Source organism: Oryctolagus cuniculus, chromosome 1, assembly GCF_964237555.1.
Source record: "Oryctolagus cuniculus chromosome 1, mOryCun1.1, whole genome shotgun sequence".
Taxonomy (NCBI): Eukaryota; Metazoa; Chordata; class Mammalia; order Lagomorpha; family Leporidae; genus Oryctolagus; species Oryctolagus cuniculus.
The window spans coordinates 224369163-224390675 of record NC_091432.1 but is presented as its reverse complement, the minus strand read 5'-3'; the positions used below and the strand labels follow the sequence as shown (position 1 = coordinate 224390675).

At 45.8% G+C, this 21513-nt stretch overlaps 1 protein-coding gene across 1 annotated transcript in view; it reads left to right on the top strand.

Annotated features, from left to right (window-relative positions):
* CDK5RAP2 (CDK5 regulatory subunit associated protein 2) overlaps positions 1-21513 on the top strand; it is a 207464-nt gene that overhangs the window by 99859 nt on the left and 86092 nt on the right. The window contains exons 15-18 of the mRNA XM_017350098.3: positions 7612-7709; positions 14440-14570; positions 16772-16881; positions 18878-19006. Of these exons, the coding sequence (XP_017205587.3) occupies positions 7612-7709; positions 14440-14570; positions 16772-16881; positions 18878-19006 (468 nt within the window). The remainder of the gene's footprint in view (positions 1-7611; positions 7710-14439; positions 14571-16771; positions 16882-18877; positions 19007-21513) is intronic.

Below are 21513 nucleotides of genomic sequence, written 5' to 3'. Positions count from 1 at the left end.
TATTTTTTAAATGACAAAGTTACTGTAATATCGTGCTACTGTTGTGGTCTGTTTTCCTTCAGTTCCTAATGAAAGGAAGGAATGCTAAATTTACATTAGAGGTCATAAAGTTAATTTTCTTTGAAAGATAGATTGATTTATTTGAAAGAGTTACAAAGAGAAAAGGAGAGACAGAGAGAGCTTTCATCCATTGTTTTACCCCGCAGGATGGCCACAACCATCTGGGCTGTGCCAGGAGCTTCATCAGGTCTCCCATTTGGGTGGCAGAGACCCAAGCACTTGGACCATCATCCACTGCTTTGCCCAGGCCACTAGGTTCAACCTATGCAATTTGGGTCTGAGTGTGTATAGTGGCATTGGGCGTTGAGTTCTCAGTGTGACCCATCTGATGGTCCATGGTTTCACCCGTCCCATTATAAGCTATGCTTGGTTACTCTATGAAGGTAGTATCTGCTAGATGTCTTGATTATTCAATTACTTCTTTTCCCTTTGTATTTAAGAAGTGTTTTGGGGGAGGTGTTTTTGAGTCTGTAGGTATCTAGATTTTCAGGTTTTCACCTTCTGTTTTTAGCGATTGTTTCTTGGCTGAATTACTTATTACCATGATGGTTGTCAAATGGGGGTTTTCCTAATTTCACTCATCTTTCTATGTTTATTAATTATCATTTACTATAAAGAGAAGTCTCCTCTTCTCATATGTATCAGTATATATTCATGAATTACCATTTTATTCAATGGGTTATAATCCATTATTATCATTATTTATTTTGATGCTCAAATTGTCCCAGATTTGGCTGGTAGAAGCCTTTACAAACTGGCATCTGTGTTCTTTTGACAACTCTTTATCATTATTTAAGCATTTCCTTTTTTTTGAGCTTTATTGAGGTATAATTGACAAGTAAAACTTACATATTTACTTAAGGTGTACAACTTGATGTGATGTATATATCCATGGTGAAATCATCACTATAGTCAACCTAATAAACATATCTGTCCCCTTACATTGTTGCCAGTTTCATTTTTATGATGAGGACACTTAAGATCTATTCTGTTAGCAGATGTCAAGCACACCATGTATTGCTAACTTTGGTCACTGTGCTGTGCATGACATTGCCAGCTTTTACTCATCCTGCATCACTGAGACTTTGTATCCTGTCCCAACATTGGCTTCAGCCATTTCTTCAGGCATCCTTGGTTCCTTACAGTACAGTTTATGTTTTAACTCCTCCATAACTCCGTAAGGTGGTGGTTATTGTTCCCTGGTTTTGGGTAGGAATACCAGGACTCCTAGTAGGTAATTTTCCAAAGTCCTAGAACTAGTAAGTTGCAGAGCCAACTTTCAAGCTAAAAAATTTTTTGCATTTATGAACATTCAGTTACAAAATTACATCTCAACCTATTGATGAGTGGACTGAGCCTCATAGAGGGTTGGTGAGCTGCTTACCCATGGCTCACTGCTAGAAAGTGGTAGAGGTCAACTCAGATCTCTTCATCACCATCCCATTCTGGATGCCTCCCAAGTGCTACATACTTGGTCTCCTCTAATTTACTGTAAATCCCATGTCCCTAATACCTAAAAAAAATATATATATTTGAGAGGCAGAGAAAAAGAGATATAATAAGAAAGACCTCCCATGTGCTGGTTCTCTCCCCAAGTGCCAAAATGTCCTGAGGGCCAAAGCAGGAAGTTGTGAACTCAAACCAGGTCCCCATATGGGTAGTATGAACCCAACTACTTGAACAATTACTGCTGCCTCCAAGGGTCTGCATTAGCAGGAAGCTGGAGTGAAGAACTGAAGCCAGGGGTTGAACCCAGGTGCTCTGATGTGGGGTGTGGGCATCCTAACTGGTGTCATAACCATTAGGTTAAATGCCTGCGTCTCCCTCACCCTCCCTACCCTTGTCCCTAATACTTGTCAGATTTTGATTTAAGAGTTCAAGACAGCATGGCAAAGCGTTCTTTGTAGCATTGTGGAAACAATGACCATCAGCTCTTAGGGGTAGTAATTTCATGAGTCTTTTTTGTGAATACACACACACATACACACACACACATATATAGTGAACAAACTTCATATATATATATACACACATATGTATATATATATACATATGTATATATATATATACACAGACTTAGGAGCACAGTGATGTTTCCCACCCTACCCTCCCTCCCACCCATGCTCCCAAATTCTCTCCTCCTTCCTTTCTTATTCTTTCCTTTACTTTTTACAGTGGTATACTTTGAGTTTATTTAAATATCATAAGCTTAACCCTATACTAAACTAAAGAATTCAACACATAGAAGAAAAAAAAACCACTGTTCCTCAACAGTAGAGACAAAGGCTGTAAACAATAATCAAATCTCAGAATGTCAATTTTGCTTATATACCTTACCTTTTTATATTAATTATCAGAGATCAGGGAAAACATATGATGTTTGTCTTTTTGGGATTGGCTTATTTCAGTAAGTATAATGGTTTTCAGTTGCATCCATTTTGTTGTGAAAGGCAAGATTTCATTTTTTTTTATGGCTGATTAGTATATAGTGTATATATACCACCTTTTTTTTTTTCCTGTCATTGTTTGGTTGCCATCTAGGTTGATTCCATATCTTATCTACTGTGAATTGAGTTGCAGTAAACATGGGGGTACAAATAACTCTTTCATATGCTGATTTCATTTTGTTTGGGTAAATTCCCGGAGTAGGATGGCTGGGGCATATGGTAGATCTGTTTTCAGATTTGTGAGGAATCTCCATACTATTTTCCACAATGACTGTACTAGTTTACATTCCCACCAACAGTGGATTAGGGTACCTTTTTCCCACATCCTTGCCAGCATTTATTTTTTGTTCATTTTGTAGGAGAGCCATTCTTCTGGGGTGAGGTGAACCCTCGTGGTTTTATTTGCATCGTGAGCATTTTTTCATGTGTCTGGTCATTTGAATTTTATGTTTTGAAAAATATCCATTCAAGTCCTTTGCTCATTTCTTAACTGGGTTGTTTGTTTTGTTGTTGTTGAATTTATTGAGCTCTTTATAGATCCTGGATCTTAATCCTTTATCAGTTTCAAAGTTTACATATACTTTGTCCCATATTGTTGTTTGCCTTTTTACTTTGGTGAGTGTTTCCTTACAGTGCAGAAGCTTCTTAGTCTGATGTAATCTTATTTGTCAATTTTGGTTTGCATTACCTGTGCTTCTGGGGTCTTTTCCAAGAAGGCTTTGCCTATGCTAATGTCTTGCAGTTTCCTCAATGTTTTCCTCTAGTAATTTGATGATATCAGGTTGTAGATTTAGATCCTTGATCCATTTTGAGTTGATTTTTGTATAAGGTGTAAGATAGGTGACTTGTTTCATGCTTTTGAAGAGAGCCAATTTTCCCAGCACCATTTGTTGAAGAGAATTTCCTTGTTCCAGGGCTTGATTTTAGCTCTTTTGTCAAAAATTAGTTGGTTGTAGATGCGTCAGTTGATTTCTGGAGTTTCTATTCTGTTCCATTGGTCTACATGTCTATTTTTGTGCCAGTATCAGTTTGTTTTAATTATAACTTCCCTGTAGTATGTCTTGAAATCAGGTATTGTGATGTCTGTGGCTTTGTTTCTCTTGTTTAGATTGCTGGAGATATTTGAGGTCTCTTGTGTTTCCATATGAATTTTAGCATCAGCTTTTCTAGATCTGAGAAGAATGTCATTGGTATTTTGATTAGGATCATATTGAATCTGTAAATTGCTTTTGGTAGTATGAATATTTTATTGATATTAATTCTTCAAGTCCACAAACATGGAAGATTTTTCCATTTGTTTGTGACCTCTTCTATTTCTTTCTTTACTGTTTTGTAATTTTTTGTTATAGAGATCTTTCACTTCCTTGGTTAAATTTATTCCAAGTTATTTAAAAAAATTTTGGTAGCTATTGTGAATGGGACTGATCGTACGAGTTCTTTCTCAGATGTGGCATTATCTGTGTATACAAAGGCTATAGATTTTTGTGTGTTGATTTTATATTCTGTCCCTTTACCAAACTCTTTTATGAGTTCCAATAGTCTCAGTGGAGTCTTTTGGACCCCCTATATGTAGAATCATGTCATCTGCAAATAAGGATTGTTTGACTTTCTCCTTTCCAATTTGCATTCTTTTGATTTCTTTTTCTTGTCTAATGGCTCTGGCTAAAACTTCCAGACTATTATTGAATAGCAGTGGTGAAAGTGGGCATCCTTTTCTGGTTCCAGATCTTAGTGGAAATGCTTCCAACTTTTTGCCATTCAATATGATGCTGGCTGTTGGTTTGCCATATATTGCCTTGATTGTGTTACGGAATGTTCTTTGTATACCCAATTTGCTTAAGGTTTTTATCATGAAAGGATGTTGTATTTTATAAAATGCTTTTCTGCATGTATTGAGGTGATCACATGGTTTTTATTCTTCAGTTTGTTAATGTGATGTATCACATTGATCGATTTGCAAATGTTGAACCATCCTTGCATAACAGGGATAAATCCCACTTGGTCTGGGTGAATGATATTACTAATGTGTCATTGGATTCATTTAGCTAGTATTTTGTGGAGGATTTTTGCATCAATGTTCATCTGTGACATTGGACTATAATTTCTTTGTTGTATCTTTTTTTAAAAAGATGTATTTATTTATTTGAAAGGCAGAGTTACAGAGAGGCAGAGTCAGAGAGAGAGAAAGGGAGAGGGAGAGGGGGAGGGAGGGAGGGGAAAGGTGAAGGGGGAGAGCAGGGAGAGGGAGAGCAGGGAGAGGGAGAAGTAGGTCTTTCATCGACTGGTTCACTCCTTGGATGGATTCAATGGCTAGAGCTGCGCCGATCAAAAGCCAGGAGCCAGTAGCCTCCTCCATGTCTCCCACGTGGGCACAGGGGCCCAAGGTCTTGGGCCATCCTCTACTGCTTTCCCAGGCCATAGCAGAGAACCAGATTGGAAGTGGAGCAGCTGGGACTCGGACTGACACCCATATGGGATGCTGGCTCTGCAGGTGGCAGCTTTACCCACTATGCCATAGTGCCAGCCCTGTTTTATATTTTTCCAGTTTTTGAATTAAGGTGATGCCGTGAAGAATGGGTTTGGGAGGATTCCCTGCCTTTCAGTGGTTTTGAATAGGTTGAGACAAATTGGAATTAGATCTTCATTAAAAGTCTGGTAGAATTCAGCAGTGAAGCCATCTGGTCCTGATCTTTTCTTTGTTGGGAGAGTCTTTATTACTGATTCAATCTGTCTTGTCTATTGTTCTGTTTAGGTTTTCTCTGTCTTTATGACTCAATTTTGGAAATGTATGTGTCCAGGAATCTATCCATTTCTTCTAGATTTTCCAACTTGTTGGGATATAGCTCTTTGTAGTAATTCCTGATAATTCTTTTTATTTCTGTGGTATCCATTGTTACAGCTCCCTTTTCATCTATGATTTTGTTGGTTTGGATCTTTTTGTAGCTTTTTTTTTTGTTTGGCTATTTGGGCCAATGGTATATCAATTTTGTTTATTTTTTCAAAAAGCTAGCTCTTCATTTCACTAAAATTTTATATTTTTATTTCAACTTTGTTTATTCTCTCTCTCTCTTTGCTTCTCCTTGGTTTGGTTCGTTATTTTTCTAGATCCTTGAGATGCATTGATAGCTCATTTATTTGACGTCTTTCCAATTTCTTGATGTAGGCACTAATTGTATAAACTTCCCTCTTAATACTGCTTTTCCTGTATCTTGTAAGTTTTTTTTTTTTAAAGATTTTATTTATTTATTTAAGAGTTAGAACTACAGACAGAGAGAAAGAGACAGAAAGGTCTTCCTTCCTCTGATTTACTTCCCAAAATGGCTGCAATGGTTGGAGCTGAGCAAATACAAAGCCAGGAGCCAGGACCTTACTCCAGGTCTTCCACATGGGTACAGGGACCCAAGTACTTGGGCCATCTTCCACTGCTTTCCCAGGCACATTAGTAGGGAACTGGATCAGAAGTGGAGCAACCAGGACTTGAACTGGTGCCCATATGGGTTGCTGGTGCTTCCAGCAGCTTAACCCACTACACCACAACAGTGGCCCCAAATTCTTCATTTCTAGTCTTTCAGTTTGATTTCTCTTCAGTATCTCAATCTCTTGGGGAACTTTTCATCTTTATCATGTACAGATTTCCTTATCTCATAAATTAGCTTCTCTGTTTTTGAGTAATTTTATGATCATGCCTTCCAATTCATTTTTAGGCATTGCATCAATCCCTTCAGCTTCACCTTCTAACATTGAAGTGTTGTTCTTTTTGGGGAAACGTGTTGTCTTCCTTGTTCTTGTTTCTTGTATTTCAACATTCATTTTAAGGCATTTTTGGAAACGCTTGTTGGTTTTCACCTGTGATTAGTTTTATTTTTGTGCTGTGCCTCTGTGGCTCCGTGGAGTGTGTGCTCCTTCAGTGGATATCCAGGGGGCATGTGCTGGGTGGAGCCAGGTAGCTCTGGTCAGTGACCAAGGGTGGGGCGAGAATCCAGGGTGGCACCCACGTTGGGTGTGGTAGATCTCATACTGTCAGCAGGGGGAGGGTGTGATCATGCCTGTTGGTGTAATCACGGCGATACCTCCTTTCTTCCAAGGTGATCGATGGCCAGGGCTACCCCACAGCAAGTACAACCCCCACCCACACAGGCACATGAGCCACACAAAGGATCCGTGCAGTCCCCAGTGTGCGCACTGAATCCTCAGCAATGACACCACTCCCACCACAGCAGTCAGGGAGCGCTGAGCCTCTGAGGCCAGACACAGTGGTTGCCCAGAAACTCAACTGCACTCCACACCCTCTCGTGCAGTCACAGAGTTCCCACAGCCATGGGGTGCAGAGGACCTACTCTCAGTCCCTTGAACCTGCCCCATTCTCGGAGAGAGCAGGAACATTCCCAGAGCCAACTGCCTGTGGGCACCCCACCCTGGTGGTTTGAGTCCTGGAGTCTGTGATAGGTTGAGGGGATGGGAGCACCTCACAGACCTTAGTGTGCCCAATACCCTGCCAGTCCTTGCAGCCAGATTCAAAGTCAGTGGGGTGCATAGATTTTTTCCCCTGTGGTAAAATCCCCTGGCTGTGCACACAGGAGATCCACTACAGCCTCTGTTGGGGTCAGGCTGGTGCCTTCTGTCCACTGGGCTGGTCAGCAGGTGCCCTCGCTCTTAGAAGTTGGCATTTTCTCCATCACCCGGTATGGGAGTCGTGAGTGGTGTCCCCGCTCGCTGCTGCGTGTCCACATTTTCCACACTGCTCCATGGCTCCCCTCTTTCCTCTGTAGAATTTCCACTGCAAACTTCTCTCCAACTCTTCCTTGGGAATGCACTTCCTCTGCTTTTCTTCTGCTACCTTCTCCTGGTCAAAATCAGCGTGTCTTTTTCCCTATCCAGCCATCTTGGAGTCGCTTTGCGTTGGAAGCACAACTCAGCTTTGTGCTGGGGTAGGTGATGGATGGTCATTCCTCACTCCTCCTGCAGGTGGTGCTCTCTGACTGTGGCCTGAGCCAGAGCCTGGCACAGGGCCTTGCCTTCCAGAACCAGCCTCATACGTTTGCATAATATAAAGATGACTCTTAAAATTCTTCCCTTAATGTCAGATGCCCGTTGTCATTTCCAGGAAAAGCAACAGTCAGACTATGAAGAGCTGATTCAGGTCTTAAAGAAAGAGCAGGACATCTATGCCCATCTGGTGAAGTCTCTGAAGGACGCAGACAGGTAAGAGCTGTTTGGACATCAGAAACGCATATGTGCACACACACACACATACATCTTGAATAAGTTGTGGTGATTCCTGGGAAGCTGATAAAGTGCCTGGATGGTGCCTGTCGTGTTTAACAATCAGGTACACTTGTTTCTTGTCAAGAACTGCCTGACTGTTGGCATCAAAATTGGGATAAAAATGTGATAATGTTTACTCAAAAGTTGAAATTCCTTATGATGTATGTAGAAAGTGCTGCCATCTGTGTTATTTCCTGTGACCCCCGCAGCTGTCCTGGGAGGTAAGTAAGAATGTTATCCTTGTTTGACGTGCGTGGTTAAGGGACTTGTCCAGAGTCACACAGGCACTGAGTGACTCGAGCCCAGACTGCACCCTAGTCTCTGTTTGTCTGAGTGACCTGTGTGTCTGCAGAGTTGCCAAGATGGTCTGATGCCAGTGACAGCCAGTGGACTTGCTCTAGCCTGTGCTCGCCACTTTCTGGCTGTGTCCACAGGCAAGCAAGCAGCCTGCTTGGGCCTCACTCCAGGGCTGGCCTCGGGGATTTCTCACACTATGAAATCGTCTTTCCACACTCTGGGATCTTTGCAGTTGAAAGATGTGATTGATGTCTGGGATTTGTTTCAAGACAGCTCTGAAGCAGAGGAAGTGGGTGGGGATGGCCGTGGAACAAGAATGGCTTGGCTTCCTGGGAGCTGGGCTGGGGATGGGTCCACGTGGGCGGCCACATTATACTCTGTGTCTTTTTTACATGTGGCTTCTCTTCAGGAGTGCCCGTGGTTCTGGAGCGATGCGCTCTGTGTTGTCCGTTGGGCCATGTGGTTCCACCTCTGCACCCAGCCCAGGCTCAGTCTCCGTCAGCTTTGTCTGCCTCTCTACACTGAGAATTCAGCCCGAATGCTCCCTTGTCAAGAGGCCCAGTGTATCCCCGGACAGCTGTTGCCTTGGTGTTCCTGCACTCCCAACCATCCTGCACCTTGTGCCTTTGCCTTGACTGATCTGCCTCCCTGGGAAGTGCTCTGTGCAGGAATGCCCCTCCCCCAGCACTGATCACTTAAATTGGGAGATGATTTCTAGATTTGTAAAATCCAAAGTGAGTTTGGAGCAAATGAAAACACATGGGTGATGGGGCTGTGCCGTGGCACAGTAGGTTAATCCTCCGCCTGCAGCACCGGCATCCTATATGGGCACCGGTTCTAGTCCCAGCTGCTCCTTTTCCAATCCAGCTCTCTGCTATGGCCTGGGAAAGCAGTAGAAGATGGCCAAGCCCTTGGGCCCCTGCACCAATATGGGAGACCAGGAAGAAGCTCCTGGCTCCTGGCTTTGGATTGGCACAGCTCCGGCTGTTGCGGCCCTTTGGGGAGTGAACCAACGGAAGAAAGACCTTTCTCTCTGTTTCTTCCTCTCACTATCTGTAACTCTACCTCTCAAATAAATAAATAAAAAATCTTTTTTTAAAAAAAGAAAATACACAGGTGGAATTCTGGGCACAGGCCTCATACTCTGGAAGGGGTTCTTCAAGAAGCCTCAGCTGCTGGCCATTCTTGGGAGAGGGGCTGAGCCACATGGGAAACTCAGGGCAGGGCCACACAAGTGTGGTTTTCACTAGGCAGCTTCTCTGGGTGGGGGCCAGGCAGGGGTCGGCACCGAGAGGCCCTGTGGGTAGTTGTGCCTGCCCTCGAGCCCTGAGTATCATGAGTGGCTCAGGGTTTCACGGGCTTTTTGAAAAGTCACAGCTTGGTGGTCTGAGGCCGCTGAGGGCTGTGACTAAGAAGGCTGCTTCAGGGGCTTGCTGTTCACCTTCACACTTGCACTGGCACTTTAGAGGGAGGCAGACCTGGGCCCAGATCCCAGCTCCACCCTCAGCAGCTCTGAGCTCTTGGGGAAGTCATTTCTCACCCCGAACCTCAGTGTCTGTGTTGATGAAATTGAGAGAGATGAGCCTGCCTGCCTGCTTACCTAGTGTACCTACTTACCCAGCCCTCCTTATAGAGCTGTTGGGAAACAAGAGAGGATGCTATGTGAAGACCTAATACTGTCTGGCACAGAAGGCACCCAGAAAATAGCATGCAGAATAACAACAGCATGAATAGCTTACACATGCCTCAGTTTCCCAGCTGCCTAAACTTAGCATGCGGGGAGTTTCTGGACCCTCAGACCTTGCTCTTTCCAGAGGGCACAGTGTGGCTAAGGAGGCAGAGCTCCCTTTTCTGTCTGCACACTGCTTGCTCTCTGGAAACTGGCAGTAAAGGTGACGACTGCAGAGACAGGGTGTGCCGTGATTAAAGCTGGAGAGGGAGTGCAGGGAGGGAGGAGGCTCATCAGGGCAGCTGTGCGCTCCTTTCGCCTTTCCTGGTTTTCTTTCCCAGCAGCATGTAGAAGTGGGTGGCCTTACCCCATGTTACAGAAGCGGAGATGTGCTCTGTAAGATGTCAAGTGCATTAGCCAGGGTTCTGCAGTTCAGAATGATCGGAGCTCGGGTCCCCCACGCCTTCCCTGACACACCACCCATCTTGTGGAATAGTATGGTCTGTGCTTCCCTGTAACTCAGGGCTTGTGGCTGGATAATTTTTTGCCAACAGGGGCTGTCCTGTGCATTGTCAGATGTTTTTGCAGTATCCCTGACTCTGCCCGGATGTTAGCACACCTGCCCTCTCTCACCCCAGTTGTGACAATCAAAAATGTCTTCAGGGATTGGGCATTTAGCCAGCCCATATTGAGGTACCTGAGTTCAACTCCTGACTCCAGCTTCTTGATAATGCAGACCTTGGAAAGCAGTGGTGATGGCTTGGGTAATTTTCTTCCTGTACACAAGTGGAAGACCTGGATTGTGTTCCTGGCTTCCAGCTCTTGTGGGCATTTAGGGAGTGAACTATCCATCTTTCTCTGTATCTCTGCCTCTCAATCTCACTATTCCAAGTGATCAATTTCAGTTCACAATTGATCATAATGAAAGGACTAAGAGTCAAAGGGAGCACATAAACAAGTCTAGTATCTGCTAACACTAACCGATAGAATAAATAAAGGGGAGAGTGATCCAACATGGGAAGTGAGATACTCAGCAGACTCATAGAATGGCGGATGTCCTAAATAGCACTCTGGCCTCAGAATCAGCCCTAAAGGCACTCGGATCTGGCTGAAAAGCCCATGAGAGTATTTCAGGCATGGAAAGCCAAGACACTCTGGCAAAAAGATCTCTGTGAGTGAGATCCCAGTGGAAAGAACAGGTCTTCAAAGAGGGAGGTGCCTTTCTCTGAAGGGAGGAGAGAACCTCCACTTTGACTATGACCGTGTCTAAATAAGATAAGAGTCGGAGAACTCAAGGGGCTTCCATAGCCTTGGAAACTCATGACTGGTGCATAGGGAGATTACTGATGCCATAAACAGGAGTGTCAATTTGTAAAGTCAACAACAGGAGTCACTGTGCACTTACTCCTCATGTAGGATCTCTGTCCTTAATGTGCTGTACACTGAGGCTTAATGCTATAACGAGTACTCAAACAGTATATTTCACTTTGTGTTTCTATGGGGGTGCAAACGATTGAAATCTTTACTTAATGTACACTAAACTGATCTTCTGTAAAAAAAAAAAAAAAAAAGAAATTATCAATTCCCAACTTGACCCTCACTGGGATTAAACATGACAATAGGTCTGCTCTGATTTCATCATCATTTAAAAAAATCATCTATTATTTTTCACTTTATGTTTCTGTGTAGGAGCAAACTGTTGAAATCCTTACTTAAGGTATACTAAGCTGATCTTCTGTATATTAAGATAATCGAAAATGAATCTTGATGTGAATGGAAGGGGAGAGGGAGTGGGAAAGGGGAGGGTTATGGGTGGGAGGGACGGTATGGGGGGGGAAGCCATTGTAACCCATGAGTCGTACTTTGGAAATTTATATTCATTAAATAAAAGATAAAAAAAAAATAAAAAAAAAGAAACTAAAAAAAAAAAACTAGAACTGAGTAATATGAAAGTTGTTTGAGAAGTATAAAATCATGTAAGTATTTGATAAGTTAGATAATCAATAAGTTCCTTTTTTAAAAAAGAATTAAGAACACAGTTCTGCAAAATGTTGCATGAAAAAAGGAACCCTATTGTCATTAGTTTTTTTAATTGTGAATATCTCTTTTTACCAACTTATGGCTTGCTGTGATTTCTTAAAGTATAAAATAATTTTAAAATTAAAAAAAAAAGTAATAATAGTAATGAAACTAAAAATGGCTCCAAACATTGCCACATGTCCCCTAACATTGCTCCCGGATGAGAATTCTCCTGAGAAGCTCATGAGAATCAGAAGTTTTGACTCATAGATACCATGCTTTTGTGTGGGAATTGTTGGGGCACGAGGAAGGAAGGATACGGTGTGTGTTGAGCATCTAGACTGTGTTAGGCACTATGCTAAGCTCTTTTCCATGTACTGTCTCACTGAATCCCCACACCAGTTTGGAAGGACAGGTACTGCTAGCCCCATTTTCCAGATGAGGGAGTCAGGACCCAGGCGGTGTCACCGTCTACCCCCGGTCATGGAGCTAGTTAGCCGTGATGTGCTGTTCTGACCTTCGCCCTCCCTTCTGTAACTCCTCGTTTCTGCTGCTGCCTCCTCCCAGGCCCCAGCCTCCCCTGCCCCATTCCAGAAAGAAAAATGCGCAAGGCTTTTGTTTCTTTCTGCAAAGCACCTTTTGTTCCGCCAACTCCTCACACCTTGAAAAGATTCTAGAGTTGGGAAAGCATAAATGACAGGCACAGGAGCAGCAGCTGTGTGCTTTTCACCCTGTCAGAAGATGGAAGAGGGAGTGGAGCAGTTAGCTCTCCCCAGCCCTCATCACAGGGGCTGTGCTAAAACAATCTCCTTTCTTCCCTGGCTAAATGTCTCTGCAGCACAGCCGCATCCAGGCGAACGCTGCGCTCCGACACCTCGTGGGTTTTCTATCAGCCTTACAAATTGATCATTACGATTGTCTTGAAATGGAACTGGGAGCAAGGTGCTGGTGGGGCCCCTTCCCTTGCATGAAGACTGCTTCACAGTGAGCTGTCCTCAGAGCAGCAGGCATAGAAGATTAGACATAATGGTTTATTTTCCTTCCAATGTATGTTGATTTATGGCTGCAGTTTGATGGATGGAATGGGGAGAAATCTCTGAACGGGAAGGGCTTGAGTGTGTGGCACAGGTATTTAATGTCATCGCTCCCAGCCATTCTGGGGTATGCACCCCTTTTGAAAAATCTCAGGAAAGTTTCCAGTTCCTTTCCTAGAAAAAAAATACACATATTCATGACTTTTTACTGATAGCTTCAAGCTCTTGATGGACCCTCTTAGGGACCTGTGGGCCAGGAGTTGGACAGAGAGTGATGTCTTTCTTGGTGTTTAAAAAGGAGGCTTTGTGATTTGCTGATGTGCTTGAGTGGTCTTAGAGATGTTCATATCCTTTGACCCAGTAATTGCACTGCTGGGAACCCTTCTTAAGAAAATAACCTGGAGGCTTTAGGCTCAGAGATGTACAGTGCGGCATGATTTATGCTGTTCAGCTGTCAGCGGGGTCTCTGTGCTCTTCCGAGAGCTGGGTTTAAGCGCTCCATGTCTGAAGGATGCCGGGCAGAAGCCCAAGCCTTTCTCCCAGATCTGCACCATCCCATGTGGCGGCCACTAGCCATGGGGCTCTGCACATTGAAAGTTACTTTAACACAGTGAAACATTCAGCTCCTTAGTATGTTGGCCACATTCCACATACTCAGGAGACACATTTAGCTAGTGGCAGCTATGTGCTCCTGTGTCAGACAGTGCAGACACAGAACATGGCCATCACTGGGCTCCCGGCGATTAGGGCAAGTTCTGGAAAGTGTGTGTTGCGGTGACCTTCTCTAGGTTCTGGGTTTTTGCTTCCAGCAAGCTGTCTGCTACAGCTCAGCATTGTGTCACCTGCACCTCGAAACTTGACCCCTCACCCCCACCCCAACCCCCAGATAAGATCCCTTCACTCTGTGCGTGTTGAGGGTTAACCAACCACAGTGGACTTCTGTTTGTCCGTTGGTCCTTTTTTGCCTTTCATCGTTGCCTCCCTCTCCCTTCTTCCCTCCTGGGCCTCATCCTTACTCCCAGTATGGCCTCTTAGAGAAGGAGCACAGCAGGAGTCCTCTCTCTCTCTCTGCCTCTCCCTCACTTCTGGAGCCTGGACGCCCAGCGACACCCAGGCCCTGGAGAGCCTCCCCTCTGTCTCCAAGCCCGCTCAAGGTCTTTCTCCAAACAGAAACACTCTGGAGAATTAAGTTATCCCCACCTGTATGTGATGTCTGTAGCAAGACTGGAAATGACACAACGGAGATGAGTTAAAGTAAATGGTGGGGCATTGACTTGATTTAATGTTATATGATTATTAAAGATAATGTTTGCACACAACTTCCAAAAATGTAGGGGGATCTTTAGTAAGGAGTGTGTAATTCAGTATTATGTGCCCAGTATTATTCCAGCCTTGTGAAAATACAGGGGGAAAGATTGGGAGTAAGTACAGTCTGTTCTTTGTGGATCAGCAGTGAGATCATGGCAATTGTGGTTTTATTGTTTTAAGTGTTCTGTAATAGACATGTATTTACTTTTATAACCAAAAACCCCACAGGTGACATAAATATCGCAGGGAGGCTTGTAGGCTGTGCGTCTTTAAAGCATGAATAGTTCGGTTTTAAAGTGTCTGTATCTTTTTGTTTTTTGTTTTGTTTCCCCCCACCAAGTGTCAGCAACTTGCAGGCTGAGTTAAACAGCATTTCTGCCCTACGGAAGCAGCTGGAGCGGGATGTGCTCTCATATCGGAATTTGCAGAAGACCCTGGAGGAGATGATCAGCGAAATTCGGAGGCGGGAAGGTGCGTGCTGTCTTGTGTGTGCTCCCCTTTGGTTTCCCCCTGGGAGGGCCATGGCTGACCTTGAAGAAATCCCTGGAACTTCAGGAGGGGAGGAAGCACCTGCCGGGTTTAGTCTATAGGTGCTTTTTGGGGTGATCATGTTGATGTTGGCTCTGTGTTCGTCTGGCTTTGGCCTTTCATAGTAGAAGGCCCATTACGTTGTATAAATTCTGCAGAGGGTCAGTGGCAGGCTTGCTTTCTTGCTATCTCTCCTCTTCTCTGCACCATGCGATACTGTAGCTCCAAATCCCCGTGGGGACTTGCGGTTCCCTTTTGCTGCCCTCACTGCCCCAAATGCCTGGGCTCTTCCTGCCATAGCACCTACCATAGAGAGCACAGGGTGGAAGTGACAGAGGGGAGAGACGGCTGTTCCATGGCGGCATTGGAGATTCATTGACGGGGTGGGGGGTGGGGGGTGGGGGGCTACATCGTGAGGGTCCTGTGGGACTGCGTTGCTTTGCTCATCACAGCAATGCTTGATCCTTTCTCTTCCGGGAAACTGAGCCCCTTAAAATCTGGGCTGGGGTCTCATTCTTCTCCAGATCTCTAGCCCAGTGCTTGGCACATGTGGTAGGGATTGGTAACAGCAGAGGTAAGTTTGACATTTCTCCTTCTTTTTAAAAGATTTATTTATTTATTTGAAAGGTAGAGTGACAGAGAGAGAGAGAGAGAGAGAGAGAGAGAGAGAGAGGAAGAGACAGAGACAGAGAGAGAGAGAGAGAGAGAGATGTTCTATCCACTGGTTCACTCCCCAAATGGCCTCTACAACCCAGTCTGGGCCTGCTGAAACTAGGAGCCAGAAACTCCATCCAGTCTTCCATGTGGGTAGCAGGACTGAAGCACCTTAGCCATCATCTGCTGCTTTCCAGGTGCATCAGCAGGGAGCTGGATCCAATATGGGGTGCTGGCGTCTCAAGCAGTGACTTAACCTGCTGTGCCACAGTGCTGACCCAAGTTTGATGTTTCTTGAGCACCTATTATGTACAAGGCACAGTGCTAGCCCCTTTTCATCTCCGATCCTCACAATCATGCCATTGGGTAGGGTCAGTATTCACTTCATTTTACAGATGAAGAAACTAAGGCTGGGCTGAGAGGTGGGTGGGCTTTGATTTGCCTGGATTTGAGCCAGGTCATCTTCCTTTGAAGTCAGGCTCTTTGTAGTGGTCTTTGCTGTGTTTGAAGTCTGTCAGCTCTTACATGTGTAGGGGAGGTCATATCTGTGGATGTGCCTTGCTCAGTAAACATCACCCTCTATGCTCTTCCTTCTCTGTTAGAAGGTGACGATTGCTGGGCCAGGGTTGTGGCATAGAGAGTTAAGCCTCCACCTGCGATGCCAGCATCTCACATGGGTGCTGGTTTGTGTCCCTGCTGCTCTACTTCTAATCCAGTTTCCTCCTAATGTGCCTGGGAAAGTAGCAGAAGACGGCCTAAGTGCTTGAGCCCCTGCCACCCACGGGGGAGACTGGGTGAAGCTTCTGGCTTCATCCTTTCCTAGCCCTGGCCATTGTGGTCGTTTGGATAGTGAACCAGCATATGGAAGATCGATTTCTCTCTCTCTCTGTCTCTCTCTCTCTCTCCCTTTCAAATAAAATAAATAAATCTCAAAAAAAAAAAAAAAAAAAAAAAAGGTGATGTGTGCTGCATAGGAAGCAGCCACTGCGTGCGTGTCCAGAGGCTCTTTTGTCTCGGCTGTGACGGGCAGTTTCCGCCCGCGGTGTGCCTGCTGCTCACCAGGGCTCTGGGGCAGTAAGAACTGCGTCAGGCGTTCTTATCTCCCTGGAGCTCTACCCTTGAGGGTCACATCTAATTTTCTTGTGCTATCACCTAGCCAGAGTCACTCCCTCACTTAAAGTGGAATCACTGTTTGCTTGTTCCGTTCAGAGTGGGCTCTAGGTGCAACACTTGATATGCAAATTATAACTCTGAATTGGCCACCGTGAAACCTGCTGCCCGTGGTGAGACAGTATGTTGAGATACCAGCCCGTGGGGAAGGGAACATTGCTGTTGCTCCAGAGGGGGGGCTTGAGACTCCCCTCTCCGACTCCCCTTTCGAATGGCCTTAGATGGACCGGACTGGGGGACTGGGGTCAGTTGCGGGTGTGTCTGTTTCTGATATATTCTTTTCTCTCCCCGGTCTCGGCCTTTTTTGTTTCTTTTGGCAGAAGAACCATTTTCATTTTACAGTGACCAAACATCTTATCTCAGTATTTGCCTTGAAGAGCACGGTCACCTGCCAGTGGAGCATTTTTCTCAAGAAGAACTTAAGAAAAAGGTACTGACCTGTTGTTAACCTGCAGTGTGTTTCCTAAGACTCGGCTCCTGGGCTCCTGAGCAGAGGTGTAAGACTCTGAAGCCGCTCTCCTGTCCTTTCTCCCCTTTCCTCTCTGCCTTGGGATCCTCGCTCCTCCCGAGGCCTCACCGGGAATGCCCCTCCCGTGTGTGGTGCCTGCCTTCTCAGCCGGAGGACTCGGCAGGCTCTGGTGCCTCCAGGGAAAGCTCTCCTGCTTCGTGTAGAGTTAGCCACCTCTCCAGGTCATTCCGCTTTCTGTTGCTACAGAATCTGGATCAGCGCCCTTTCCCGGCTGATCTGTGATTGTCTGGTTACTCCTCTCTGGGCCGGGGACATCTTAAATTAGTGATTATGTCTTAGCTATTTCTGGTTTCCCTGGCACATGTAGTAGGAGAAAATAGACACTTTGGGGATGAATAAAGTTCCAGATTTAATCAGGAAATCTGTTTTTAAACTGGAACAGCTTTTTCACTCTGTTGATCGGAGGTGCGGTTTGTGCTTAAAGGTTCTGAGAACCATTGTGAAGAACAGGAAGTGTGCCCACAGAGGAGCCTGGGATTTACTGTAAAATCCTGGTTTGTTTGTGCCTGCAGTTCAGGCTCCATTCTGGCCGGGAGGCAGGCATGGGAAGAGCCAGTGGCAAGAGCTGTTGAGACAGGAGTTGGGTGAGGGCATGCAGGGGCGGGGGTGGGGGGAGGGCGGCTGCCGAGAGGTCGGTGCTCCCTGATGAGGGGGAGCTTCTCTGCAGAACGGGCTCCACGTGGATTCTGAAGGGTGAATAGCAGTTCGTCCCAGTGGGATGGCTTTCTCAGTGAGGAGAGGGGAAACAGCCTGGGTAAAGCCCAGCAGTAAGAAGGAACAAGAACTGTGAGGAGTTGGGCAGCTGGGGCAGGAGTGGGCCAGGGCGCCTGAGGCAGCGGTTAGTTCTTGGAGCTGGAGGAGGTGGAGCTGATCGTAGCTCCACTACGATCGTGAGGCCGGAGTGAGGGTGGGAGGTAGCCCAGGTGGCTCGCACGTAGTGTTTGTGGAGTCGGAATGTCTTCCTGCCACCATACCAGCTTGAGGGTTGGATCCAATGTGTAGTCCTGCCCGGATATGTTGAACAGCAACTCTGTGTAGCCAGGGTGCGGGTTCTGCTCTATTTGAAGAACTAACGATTGTCCCTTTGAGAAATCTTTGGAAACTGCCGACCTTTGGGACTAGAAGCGTGTGGGGAACCACCGTGGTGAGTGCTCAGGCGCTTGTGGCCCTGGCCATGAGGAGGAGCCCTGGCCGTGAGGAGGAGCCCTGGCCTGGGAGTCTGGATGTCCCAGCTGTGATCCGGGCTCTGCCTCTGTGGAAGCAGCTGCTCTTTTCTGTGTGACTCCGCAGTGTGCGATGTTACCCCTCATGGAGGTCTGCAGACACCACTCCAACAACTCACTGCTTTGTATCTGTGTTCTGAAGTAGGTCTGGGCTCCCCAGCCCAGCCCCGCCCCCTCCTTGGGATTTTTGCAAGGGTGTAAAGTTTTAGCACCTGTGAGTTACTGTAATATCACTACTGGTATTGCTGGACAGGTGTACGGAGAAGGCTGATGCTGTAAAATAAAGCTGTGACACAGTCGCAGCAGCTTCAGCCATGGCGGGCTTTTCCTGCGGGAGAACAGAGGTAGTACTGACTGAGCACTTACACTTGCCGAGTCCTTTAGTGCCCTGTGGGACCGTGATCACGTTCAGTTTTCACAGTAACCATTCTGCATGCGAGGAAACTGAGGCTTGCGTCACGCAGCTGGCCCTGGGTCTCTTTGCCTTGACGTGGTGGCTCTGGGATTAGAACAGGTGTTTGCAATGAGAAAGGCCTCAGGCAGGCAGCCTCGTACTCCATAACTGTGGTGCTGCAGCCTCTGCGTGGTGGGAAGGCCTGGGTGCAGACGTGTGGCTGGGGGAAGCCCAAGCCTGGTGCTGGGCAGTCAGGCCTCTCCTTGCTCTTACCTTGTAGGTCAGTGACCTTATACAGCTAGTGAAGGAGTTGTACACAGACAACCAGCACCTGAAGAAAACCATTTTTGATCTTTCCTGCATGGGCTTCCAGGGAAATGGCAGACCTGACTCAACAGAACAAAGAGAGGTAAGAAAAAACCTGTCAACACGCGCTGCTTACAAAAATCTAACAACCGCAGAGATTCCTCATGGTTGAAGCTGTCCTGGGGAGATCTCTCATGGGAATTCCCTTTGCTGTGCCAGGGTTTTGAGGGCTCCATTAGGTCAGCTGGTCTGTCCACAGCCTTCTCAGGTTTGGTCATGTCTCCATGAACATCCCTGATATATGTTGATGCCTCTGACTCTGGTCCAGCCCTGGTGTCTGTGCTGCAGATGGCACACCCAGATAAGTGATGTGGTCTCAGAGGGGCCTGAGGAATTGCCATATGCCCAGATAATTTGGGCAGTGTAGATGGAGCCTCAGTGAATACGTGAACATAGACAGACAGGTGAGAGGTCTTCAGAGTGGTTAAGATGCTGCTTGGGACACCCACATTTCCTATTGGAGTGCCTGGGTTTGAGTCCTGGCTTTGCTGCCAGTTCCAGCTTCCTGGGAGGCAGCAGGAGGTGGCTTACGTGATGGAGTTCCTGCTACCCACGTGGGGAGACTCAGGTTGAGTTTCTGGCTTTGGCTTGGCCCAGCCCTGATCCTGGCTATTGTGTGGATTTGCGGAGTAAACCAGTAGTTGGGAGTTCCTTCTTTCTCTTTTTCTGCCTTTCAAATAAATAAAACAAATAAAAATGTAAAACAAAACAAAAAAAGGTCATGGAAAATTTGTGTTTTGAAGACTATATATGTGGATTTAAAAATTTTTTAATTTATTTTAAAAATTTATTTATTTAGTTAATTCACTTTTTAAATATTTATTTTCAAAGATGGAATCCCATCTGGATCTCCCACGTGGCTGGCAGGGGCCCAAGCACTAGGGCCATCTTCCCCTGAGCTGGATCAGTAGTGGAACAGCTAAGACTTGAGCTGGTGCTCAATGGGATGCTTGTGTCATTGATGGCAGCTTAACCTGCTGTGCCACAGCGCCAGCCCCTTCCAATTTCTTTCTTTCTTTCTTTTTTTTTTTTTTTTTTTTTTGCATCAGAATAAACTTACACTTTTATTTCTGTTTTCCAAGAAGTTTTTGAAGTCCCTGTGTGCACATCCTTGCTAAGGAAGGAGGAAGGAAGCCTTGTTCATTCAATGACTTCTGGGTCTCAGTGCTGATCCTTATGGATGTGTTGCCATAGATTTCTCTCTGTTAAGAACCTGTGCCTTGTGGTGCAAGGATCCTGTCGTTGTGACAGTGACAAAGGCGCTTTGCTTCCTCCCTTAAGCCCCTGCCTCGGCCAACCTCCCCCCGAAGTACAGCCTCGCTCCATGCATGTGCTGTTTCAGAAGCCTGGAGCGGTTCCCACCTGAAGCCCAGGAAGGCGTTTTGGTCTCGGAGTCCCTTAAGTACAAAACTGGATCTTCTTGTGTGGGGTTGTCTTTAATCAACCTGGAACACAGGTAGATGGAGGTCTCATACTCACTGCCACATCATTTCCTGCGAAAGATTTGTCAGCCTCAAGCTGTCTCTTCCTGCCGTCAAAGTGGGAAACACTCAAAGGTACTCATGCCGTGCTTCGGCCATCTGCTCTCTTTGAGACAGGGAACATTATTGATCTTAGCCTGCAGGGCTCCAGATAATTTTGAAAACCAAGAATCTTTGCAATCCATTTAGGGAGAAGCAAGTGTCCTGGTTTGCTTCCTCCCAGGCAGCATTTTTAATAAGCAGCTTGTTCTTTACCGACTTCATTTGAGTCGTAACTGGCGAGTTTTGTTTGTTCATTTGCCCTTTGAAAAAAATCTGTTAAATGTCCCATTATGTCCTTTGGAGAACAGAGGCTTTCTCCCCTGCCTACTCGGAGATCTTAATACCAGCCGATTCAGATTTGAGTCATTTGTCAGATTGCACTTCAATTTGATGTTCCCTATGAATAGCCTTGTCCTTTATAGCACAGCTCCTCGTCTTCCCCCGCAATGGGCTGGGGAGATCTGCATGGGTAGGGTGATGTATGTACCCACGATGATCTGGAGCTAAGGGAGGAGTGGGAGTTTGGGCTGAGGGTGGGATGCCAAAGAGGAGAGCCCGCTGTGCCCATGTGGTTCTCTTTCAGCGAGAAGCAAGGCAGAAATGGCCCAGCAGTACTTAGGTTGTCCACGGTGTTTCCTGAGCAGCAGAACGTGCAGAGTGGGGGCTGGGCATGATTCCTGCTCTCTAGGAGCCTACAGATCAGAAAAGGACAGGAAAAAAGCGAATGTGTTATGTTTTTAAAATTCACTGTTTTTTTTGCCAATATTTAATTAAACGATAGCATTACCTAACATTTGGAAAACAGAGAAAAGAAATTGCCCCAATCCTGTCACTCTTTTAAAGCAGGCACAGTTAATTAACATTTTGGAATTGATCTTTCGTTATTTGTGTGTATGAACACAGGCACGCACACACTTGTAATGTAATACAGTTTCGTTTCCGGTGTCTTCCATTTGCCATTGTGTCGTAGCATCTTATTTCATCTTGTGAATGTGCTGAAATTTAACTAACTGCCTTGCTTTTGTTG